The sequence below is a fragment of the Gastrolobium bilobum genome, unplaced genomic scaffold, assembly GCF_033153095.1.
Source record: "Gastrolobium bilobum isolate Gb01-03AN ecotype WA unplaced genomic scaffold, APGP_CSIRO_Gbil_v1 utg7396, whole genome shotgun sequence".
Lineage (NCBI taxonomy): Eukaryota > Viridiplantae > Streptophyta > Magnoliopsida > Fabales > Fabaceae > Gastrolobium > Gastrolobium bilobum.
In genome coordinates, this window is record NW_026899269.1 from 100942 (window position 1) to 112478 (window position 11537).

General features: G+C 31.4%; 1 protein-coding gene across 1 annotated transcript; it reads left to right on the forward strand.

Moving 5' to 3' along the window:
• The first annotated feature begins 9668 nt into the window (after positions 1-9668).
• Positions 9669-11151, forward strand: LOC133289064 (protein RSI-1-like). Its single transcript, XM_061486930.1, has 3 exons — positions 9669-9871; positions 9969-9999; positions 10755-11151. The coding sequence occupies exons 1-3, from the start codon at positions 9797-9799 to the stop codon at positions 10937-10939; spliced, it is 291 nt and encodes a 96-aa protein (XP_061342914.1). The 5' UTR covers positions 9669-9796; the 3' UTR covers positions 10940-11151.
• Positions 11152-11537: the final 386 nt, after the last annotated feature.

Here is an 11537-nt window from a genome sequence, read left to right on the forward strand (position 1 = left end):
TTTTGTAAAACAGTGAAATTAAAAAACTACAAGACAGTACAAAGTCTTAGGTAAGACACGCCCAAAACATCCCTTTTTAACAAAGCAATACAATATATGGGAGGAACTCATTCAGAAGCTGCATCTCCCAATCACTAAGATCATGACCCAACTTAGTAAGTTTATCTACAACATGTTACCCTTTCTAAAGGTATGCGTATCATTGGTCTTCCTCTGTCTTCGAAGCAGCTCACATATCCTGTTAACCAAGGAAGCCAAAGGATGTCGGGGCTCACACCCCACTTGATAGTCCCCTTCCACCCACATGTGTCTAATACTTGCATCCCATGCAAGCTGGAGGCCAAGGAAGAAGCCCCATAGCTCCGCTCTGGTAGATGAACCAGTCCCAAGATTATGACAGAACCCATATATCCACCTGCCAACCGCATCTCGAAGAACACCTCTGCAACTAAATTTTCTATCTCCCTCACAAGAAGACCCATCAACATTCATTTTGCACCACCCGGTATCAGGGAATTTCCAGCAAATCAGTTTGATTGATCTTTTGTTGGACAATGATGTGTAATTTATTATTTTTTATATTAAAACATTTGAAATTAGTATTATTTTTTTACAGGTATTTAAGTATATTTATATTTTTTGATATAAATTATAGATTTATATATATTTATCGGGTTGTGCGATTGAATCAGTAACCCAATATGTTGATTGGGTCAATAATCGTACCAGGTTTAATAATATTGCATAAGATATTTATCTTATATTGGTTGCTAGAATTTATTTTTACCATTTTAATTATGGGAAAATAAATCTTATGTTGTAGGAAAATTCTAAACTCATGTCATAGATACATCAAGTGTGCCACCCTCTTATTTAAAAAAAAATAAAAAACAAAAAAAAGTGTGGCATACCTTTTTATAGTGTGTGTAGAAAGCGTTTGTTTTCTCATGCAACATGAGAAAAACAAACCCCTTTAGTTATACCATGCCAAAAATTAACAAATGAAAATAAAATTCAAAATTTACCAGAAAATTTAACTAAACATTCTATAAAGAATTTATCGAAGTGTGGTGGCTCAGTTGGTAGCAAGGGGACTGAGTGGTGGGAGAGGACCTCGGTTCGAATCCCACCAACACCATCTGGGGAGGGGCATAAGTACCGTAATCTTTGGACTCGCACCAGAACTCTGGATTAGTCCCATAGGCGGCTCAAAGAGTCGAACCTGTGGGGATACCGGTGGGTTCTGATTCGCCTCAAAGAGGTAATTAGGATCAGTTTCCAAAACATTCTATAAAGAATTTGATATATAAAAAATGATTTTTTTTTCTGTAGTGAATGCAGATAAGTGATCTGCATTAAACCCAAAAAGACGTCATTTTGAGGTAAAAATCAATGTATTTTTGTATTTATAATTTATTCCAATGTCATAATTTATTTTTAATCTTTCAACGTCAAAACGACATCGTTTTGGGAGTGAAGATAGATAACTTACGTGGATTCACTCTAAAAATATTAATGACATAAAAAAATTGATGGCAGCCAAACAAAAATAAATATTCAACAAAAATAAAATAAATAATGTGTTAATAATTTTATAAAAAAACGAAAACCTGATTGTAAGTTTGTAACTACGCCTGTGTACATATGTTAACATGTGAAGTTAAGATTCATGGCCTACTTCTTCTTCTTTACGGTATTTGCATTATTTTAATAATATTTTTAGAATGTAATAGTATCCAGCACATATATCATCATCTATGATGCACGGACACTCACACGGGACACGACACGACATGCCGACACGTTAATTCTAAAAGATTGCATATTTTAACGTGTTGGGACACATTTTAATATTAAATAATATTTTTAAAATATATAATATAATTTATATTTAATACATATAACAGTTCATAATAAATCATACAGTCAATCAAATATTCAAATTTCATAAAATAAATAAAAAATAATAATTTATCATATCAAAATAATTTTGCATGTCGAATTTCGTAACAGAAAAAAAAAATTTATAAATAATTTTTTTTATTTTTAGTTAATAAAATAAAATTAAGACAAAAAAAAATGTGTCGGAGCGTATCTGAACGTTGACCACGTATCGAAAAAATTGATTGCATCAGAGCGTGTCGAAAAATTGACCACGTGTTCCAAAATATTGACCACGTGTCGGATACATATCAGAACGTGTCAGAGCGTGTCCGTGTCAGACACTGTCTGACACGCCATTTTTAAAAAAAAAATGTGTATCCGGATATTCTAGATCATCATCATACAATACATGACAAATGAAAATTGTAAACTAAATCATACAGATATATTGGTGACTAATACATCTAACCCAAAATGTTCAAACTGACCTCACGAGCTTACAATCCACGACAAAAACAATTCAACACGGTACTTCTATTAAACCGGAGGGTTTGCTAGAGGAGAAAAAAAAATTTAGCCGAAAATCTCAATTTTCAAAAATATGATTTTTATATTTAGTTTACGATAATACCCGTAAATTTAAAATTTAAAAAAATTTAATTTTTCTAAAATCTTGAAGAATCCCGCGTATCAAACGGACCTGATAACGTCCCACAACTATCTTCTTTGAGACTTCAACAATAACTAAAGCAGAGATTCCATCAACTTCATGGCTGGAATGGGTTTTTTTTTTTTACATAATTAAACCCTTCGCGCAGGAGAGGTATGGGTCTCATATTGCTTCAGATGGTGCGATCCGAAACAATATGGGAAGAAATGAGGCTCTCACATGGGATTTCAATGCCTCTGTCATTGTGTCGTTATTTTGTCGGATCCCCTAGGCTGAGGATCGTCCCTCACGAGAAAAAAAACTTTTGGTACAACTGTTGGAGATACATTCATAGTTTCCTATTAGAAGAGAAAAGTTTATGGGCTTTAAATGAAATTCTAGAAAAAAAATGAGTTAATATGAAGAAAAAAAAATACGCAACACTAAAAAAATTTCCATTCATCACCTCTTGTCTGAACCATGTGCTTACGGGTCCAGCCATGTCTGTTTCTGTCTAGCAAGTCCTTTTTTATTTTTATTTTTATTTTTTTCTTTAAAGTATGGGTCCTAGTCAAAAAATGATTGCTTACAAGTTTACAATAAGTTACATGGATGAGGTCAATTATTTTTGATTGGCTTTTTATACCGTTACTGCATATAAGTTATTTGCAGTAAGTTCAATATGACATTATTTAGGGACAAAAATTGTGATGTTTTTATAATTTTAATTTATTTTAAGATTATTACAGTATTTATAATTATAATTTTATAATCTTTCAATCTCAAAATAATGTCATTTTAAAAATAAATGCAGATAATTTATCTGCATTAATTACAGAAATATTTTTATAATTATTTTTTCACATGTAAAAAAATGAATGAAAGTATAATTGAATTTTGAGTGTTCAGTGCTTATGTAGCACTTAAGATTTAGGAACAATGATCAAAGATTCAAAATGTCACATCTTTTTAATTTTTTTTAATTGCCATATGAATAATACATTTTTTCAAATTGTAATGTCACCAAATTTACTATAACTGTTAACGAGTTTGGTTTGGTTATGCGATACATTTTCTGGGTCACTAAACTCACTACACTTGATAGCAAGTTTGATGGTCAAATCAATCAGTAACACTGAAACATGACACATAGCACATTTAGACAAACTCGTTGAGCTTGTATCGAGTTTAGTTTGATACGTGGCATAAAATTTTAATAATTTTATCGTAAAATTTTAAAAGATTATAACTTTTGGCAAAAAAATTAAAATATTTTATTTTAACAATTATTTATGAAAATAAAACTATTTTAAAATTAAAAATGAATCTATTACACTCAGTCATACCCAGGGCGGACCCAGTAGGGGGGCTAGGGTTGGCCCCCGCCCCCTCTAAAATTTGGGAAATTTTTTTTAAATATATGTAGAAAAATGTGATGATAAAATTACCGTGTTGTAAATATTTTTTCTTTCAATTCCCATGCTTCTTCCTACACTTTTATCCATATTTTTCCTTGAGAACATCATATCATCCTCTCTCTCTTTTTCGTGTTCCATCCATCACCAACCTTCTTCTTCAGCCTTTCGATTTTGGCTGTGTAAATTCTAGAGCCAGACAGAATCAACTTACCCCTTCCTAAGATCATTGCATGTATAGTCATAGACTATCTTTCATTACATACATTGAAAAATAAATTATTTTGAGTTTTAGCACGGATTCAATTATATATGAATTTAATAATATGAAAACACGTAAAGCAAGAGTAAGTGAAGTGATATTAATTTCTGTAATAGATTTCTTTCAATTTTTTGTATATTAAGTTTGTATTGTACTTCAAGTACTTTTATTTATGATGTAGTATTCTTTATTTTCGCCCCCTCTTATTAAAATTTTTGCGTCCACCATTGATCATACCCAAAATTAAAAGTCACTGCTCACGTCCTATATAACACGTGTCTCGGAAAGGTGACACACCTGATATAGAACGTGGGTCGAGAAAAAACACATTGTTGTGAATGAGGAGAAAGGCATCCCAGAACAAGACGTGTCCTCTAAAAATATATGCTAGTGGTAAGAATAGTCGAACAAAATTCATATCAATCAAACCAGTACAAATATTATGCTCCCCGGCCTTATCATGCGAATTTTATTTTGCGCTACTACTGTACCGAGTTTGGATACAACATTTTCTTAAATTGAAAATTTTTAATATCACTTGAATTTAAGTGTCTGTTTGGATTTTTTTTTAAGTTAAAAACTATTTATAAACGTAAATTATGCCAAATAGATTTTGACAAAAATTCTTATAATAAAAAATTCTTTTTTATAAATAAAAAAAGCTAAGAGTTAAAAATTCCTAAGAGAAACTTTTTCTAAGGTCTTATCTACTTTTTTTGAATAGTGTATTTTTTCTAAAATAAAAAGCTATAAATATAAAGATGAAAAGAGAGATAATTTTTTTGAAATGTGTGTTTTTAAATAGCTTTTAAGCTAAAATTTGTATATAATTATCAAATAATTTTTAGCGTTTTTAGTAAGCTCTTTGTAAAGAAACCTTGGGATACATCACCTCAAAAGCTAACTCAAAAGGTGGGAGTGCCAAAAGCCTTATAAATTCCACATTAGTTGCACATACAACCAATGTAGGACTATATATCTCAACACGTCCCCTCACACAATAGTCCATTGCGCTTGAAGAGTGGATGATCAACAGGCCCAGCCTACCTATGGTAAGAAATTCCACAAAGAGAAAGTGGGGGGCGGCGAGGTTTGAACCCGGGACACGAGGCTCTGATACTATGTAAGGAATCTTGGGATACACCACCCCAAAAGCTAGTTCAAAGGGTGGGAGTGCTCAAGGCTTTATAAAGGCTACATTAGTTGCCCACACAATCAATGTGGGACTATATATCTCAACACGCCCCCTCACACGAGAGCCGATTGGGCTTGAAGAGTGGATAATGCAACAACCCAATCTACCTGTGCTAAGAAACTCCACAAGAGAAAGTGGGGGGCGGCGAGACTTTGATACCATGTAAAGAACCTTGAGATACACCACCCCAAAAGCTAGCTCAAAGGGTGGGAGTGCCCAAAGCCTGTGGGACTATATATCTCAACACGCCCTCACACACGAGAGCCCATTAGGCTAGAAGCGTGGATAATGCAACAGGCCCAGCCTACCTGTGCGAAGAAAGAAATTCCACAAGAGAAAGTGGGGGGCAGCGAGGCTCTGATACCATGTAAAGAAACTTGAGATACACCACCCCAAAAGCTAGCTCAAAGGGTAGGAGTGCCCAAGGTCTTATAAATGCCACTTTAGTTGCATATACCACCAATGTGAGACTATATATCTCAACACTCCCCCTCACACGAGAGCCCTTTGGGCTTGAAGGGTGAACAATGCAACAGGCTCAGCCTACCTGTGCTAAAAAACTCCACAAGAGAACTGAGGGACGGCGAGACTCTGATACCATGTAAAGAACCTTGAGATACACCACCCCAAAAGCTAGCTCAAAAGGTGAGAGTGCCCAAAGTCTGTGGGACTATATATCTCAATACTCTTTTTTTTAACTTTATCTTATAAGTATTTTTTAAATTAAAAAAGAGATAATCCAATCATTCTCTAAATCTTTTCTCGTAATTTCTTTCGAATCTAATTTTCTTTCAAGAAATGATGTATAGTGCAGTAGTAGCACCTATAGGCCTGCACTAGACATAGGCTATAATTATATGCTGGTGGTGACTGGTGACCATGAGAGCGACCACTCCCTGGCTTGGGTTTTCGGGCCTTAAAGCTTGTGGTACTTTTCCTCTGCTTTTAATTAAAATTTATTTTTAAAAAACAATTAAAAGCTTTTAACTAAAGGATTTAGTTCATATTAAAATATTTAAAATTCAAAATATTAAATGATTAGTACTATTTAATATTTTAAAAATTATATATTATTTTTATTATTTAAATGAATAATTAATACTATTTTTTACACATGTCATAAAAATACACTTTTAATTAAATAGTGATAGCTTGAAAAGGAAGACTACAAAGTTATAGCCAATAATAGAAATAGTGTATATTTTTTTGTTTCTCATCTGAATTTAATTAGAAAATAGGAACTGACACATGCATAAAAAAGGGAAGAAACATAAGATTTAATTTTGAATTTTTTTATGGTTACCGAATCTCGTCTTGTACCTTTTGTGCTTTAAAGTTGCTGGTTGAAGTTCATAAATAAAGTGACCAACAACGACCTTTTTTAGGTGTGCTTTTACTTCTTATCATTAATAGTAGTTTATGGAGGCAAGCTCTAACACAGAAGCAACCAGTATAATGCAGCTACTAACAAGAATGGCTAACAAGAATGGTGAATTTTTATCTTTGCATCCAAGATTCACACAATCTCTCTCTCTCTATATATATATATATATAAAATGAATATCCGATTACAAATTTTTAGAAATTATATTCTATATTTTCAAGAGAACATAATGTAACTTAATATTCTCTCAGAGAATATAATGTATTTTATAAACAAAAAATTTGTAAATATAACTCTTTCTATATATACATATGGAAAAAAATGTATGTCATTTTAAACGATACACCTTACATCTTTTCACTCTTATAAAGATGTGAGGCCCACGTCTTTAAATTTTTTTTCCTCCACTCTCTTTCTGATAATTTATTTTTTTTTCTCACTTAAAATGATACAACTTTATATTTTTTAAAATGATACATATTTTTTACTATATATATAATATATATGGTTTATAAAATTTTCAAAAAATTAAAATGTTTTGCCACGTCATCTTCCGTGTTTCATTATCGTGCAAGTCCCCTCCGTCAGATCACCGTCCTTTCCGTGATTCCTGGGCGCCAATATTTTCATGATTGAAAACATCAAAGGAAAAAAAAAATAAAAAAGTTATTTTTTTAGATCTTTAACAAAAAAATTACGAGGACCAAATTAATTTATTAGAAAAAAAAATTAACTTATGGTTTAGAATTTTAAAATAAATCTAATTTAATTAAAATTTTGATTTTTCTGAAATTTAAAAAAGACTTATGTTATTATTTCAAAAAAAATTAATATGAATTTATTTAAAATTCAGAAGAAACACGAATAGATTTTTTTTTATATAAGATTAATTTGAGCACCTGATTTATTGATAATTCAAAAGGTGTTTTATTTAAAAAGCGCTTTTTTGTTTTTTGTTGTAATTTATTTCATTTTATATTATTTATTATCTTCCTTCAAATCAAGATCCTCAAATCCTTGCAGGTTCTGCTCAAATAAATCATGGTCTCGAAAAAATTAAAACTCACTTGCTGTCGGCAAAAAAAATACGCCACAATAAATTATAGAAAGCTTTGACGTGCTCAATGGGATTTTAACACCCGAAAATCGTTTTAGTAGAAAGATAATAAACGGGGAACAATTAGTGTGTGTTTGGTACAAGAGAAATTTTTTGGTGACCGTGAATCATGATTAATGGGAATTCAGTAGAAATTGAGTTCTTACGAAAGATGTGTTTGGTTCGCCAAAATATTACCGGAAATATTGGGTAAAAATTACTGATTCCATATTTGGTTTAGAGCGAAATATGACTTGGAATATGAGGTTATTTTACAAAAATAACCCCAAACTATTTTTACTTTTGTAATTGATAGATTGGGTCTAGATTTTTATGTGTATTGGAGTATTTTTGTCTCAAAATTTATTATTGTGCTTTCCCTTTACTTGGTATTCTGAATTACCATATTATTTTTGGTAATCTGAATAGTGACTTTTCTTTATAAATCAAATTACCGGTAATCCTTGGATATCCGGGAATCGTAATTTATTCCTTCTACCAAACGTGGTAATTACATTTACCAAAGAAGGATTACTGGTAATCCTCTCCAAAAACTTGAACCAAACATCCCGTAAGAATTTAGGATTCCTCACTCCTCACAAGGCTATGCAGAAGTCTGATATGATGATATAGTTAATTTAACACTTAATCTTAAGAATCTTCTTTGATAAGTACAACTAGCTGACTGCTGATAAGTTCTGAAAAAATGCTGGAAATTTATAGATGAGATTTGTTAAATTGCATATGATCAATACTTAATGTTAATCATATAGTAGTTGTTAATTCATATAAATCAATGGATTCAACAAATAAGCCCATGTTCACTCACATGTACCCTTACAACGTGAGGGGTTGTACTTGGAATGTAGCTTTAAATTAGATCAACAATACCAAACGATGGTAGTTCAGTTGACGCATGAGAGCTAAGTAGGTAGGGATGAGAGCATTTGTTCGAATCTCTCCAGTACCACATTTGGGAGGAGTTTAAAGTCTTAATCCTGGATCCGTCACGAATCAGATTAATTGCGAAGCAATGAACCGATTAGAATATTTCCAAAAAAAAATACATAAACAATTGTGAGTTATTAAAAAACCTTTTTCAGACTTCTTATTCATTTATATAATCATTTAACTACCTTTTAATATAATTTTTTGCACAATTATTTTCCACAACTCTGTAGATGTAGCTTTACTAAATTTAAATTGTGGCCATAAAGAAGAAAAGAAACCGATTAGTAGCATGTTACCAAGTTGACAAAAAGCGAATAAAAATAAAGGAAACAACAAACATGCCGCTTTTATCGCTCATTTTCTCATTCAAGATTTCAAGCATCGTTTGTGTGTTCTTTACCTCTCGCCTTTTTCCTTTTTTTCCCGGTTAACGTAAGGCCCTGGGCCCCACTTACCGCTTGCCTTTTAAAAAAACCGTACAACACTTTTTTTTTTGTATCTTGGTACAAATCTTATCCTTTTTTAGTGCCTTGAACAACTCAGTTGTCCGTAAATTTTGAAAAAAATATTTATTCTTTTAAAATGATATAATTTATATTATTTCACTCTTACACGTAATTTATATTTTTTTCAATTTTTTTTTATTTATTTATCTTTTTCTCTCTTTTGCAATAATACAATTTTACATCTTTTAAGATGACACAAAATTTTCTCATTAATTTTTTATATTTCTCTCTTCTAATTATGCTCCTCAAAACAAAATGCAAAGAATTCTAATCCTAGATTTTTATAAACCTCCTATCTATTCCTATAAATAAAGACTCATACCTCTCATGTTGCTTCACTCATCTTCCATACAGATAGTGTTGTGAGAGAAGGATAATTAACCTTTTTCTAAGTCATTTTCTTTGTTTATCTTTTCTTATAAGAAGAAAAGTGAGCTCTTCGCTTCTCACAGCAATGGCAGGTCGTCCGTACTCAATCTTGATCATTCTCTCTTTGCTTCTTATGGTTACATTCTCTGATGTGACTAAGGTAATTTATTGTTCATATGATGGTTAAATCATATGCATGCCAATTTATTTAACTTCAAAATAAGAGTTCAATTGTTTTAACTCTTACAATGTTGCAGGTTTATGGACTAGCACAACTTCGCCCTTCAGGTATTTTCAATCAGAATGGGTATCAACCAATTTTGGGTCTTTCAATTTTGCACTGAAGAAATTAACCATAACTTAGAACAAAAATAAAAAATAAAAAAAATTGTTTAGTTCTGTTTAAGCCTTTAATTAACCAAGCTTCTAAGGAACTGCTAATCAGTGTTATAATAATCGGACCGAACTGATCGGTTCAAATCGAAAACCGGTTATATGACCGATCTGAGTAGAGTAATAGATTGGAAATGTATCGCTTGTGTGAATCCGAGTGAAACAGCCGGTTTTACTAAAATCGGTTACTTGTCGGGTTAAAAAAAACCGCTTGTATGAAACCGAACATTGTAGACACAGAGAAGAAGAAGAAGAGGAGTCGAATACGTATGAAGAAACCATTGAAAAGAAGACACAATGAAAGAGAAAAGTTGAAAAACATGTTGCGGTAAGGAGAGAGAGAGAGAGAGAGATTTACTTTTTGGTTTGGGACGCTGTATGCCACTCATTTCTTATCTTATCTCTTTCTTTTACAATTTTTTTTACTATTTAAATTTACAATTTTTTATTTCTTTTATTCCACTTTATTTTTGTATGGCATTGATTATTATTATTATTATGTCATGGTTTTTAAAAAATAAAAATAAAATATGAAATATAAATTTTAAATTTATGTAAATCTGGCAGTGACCCCCTGATTTAACAAATGATCCAATGACCCGTTACTTCAACCAATCTAATTGTGTGTCTGTGTGTGTGCAATTACACAGACTGCAACCCAAAGTGCATTTACCGTTGCTCAGCAAAAGGACACAAGAAGCGATGCATGTTTTATTGCCAGAGATGCTGTGCAAAATGCCTCTGTGTTCCTCCTGGTTTAGATGGGAACAACAGGCAAGTTTGCCCTTGCTACAACAACTGGAAGACAAGGTCAGGAGGACACAAATGCCCTTAAATCTATTTCTTCATATATAATAATTAATAATCTAAAATGCTACCGTTTAGTACTGGAGCATATTTAGCTGTGTTCACTTCAGATTCTCAAGGGAAAACTTTAAAGTTTTTAGTTTGTTGTAATTTGATGCTGCTGCAATGCAACTGTAGTATTCGTTCTTGGTTCTGAATTATGAAAGGGGTGTAATATTATCGATTAGTATTAAATGGTTTTTTTTTCTCAACTGTTTTCTTTTATCTTGTTATTTTAACGTTACATATTTATTTATTTATTTATTCATTCAATGGTACATCATTTTTTTAGAAGAATTAATGGTATATCATTAAAAGTCATTACAACATCGTTAAAAATTAAAATATAACTAATTGCAACTTTTTTTATATCCAAACTGATTTAACCCGCTTCGAATATTGACATACTTATATTGAGAATGTTGAACGACTCTTCCAATATTATTATTATTATTATTATCAGAATTAAAATTTGAGATCTGTTATTAAAGGGAACAAGTTTATTATTACTTAAATTAATAATTATTTATATATATTTTATTTTTTAAGTTACATAATTTGACGATTACTTGAAAAAATAAATATCT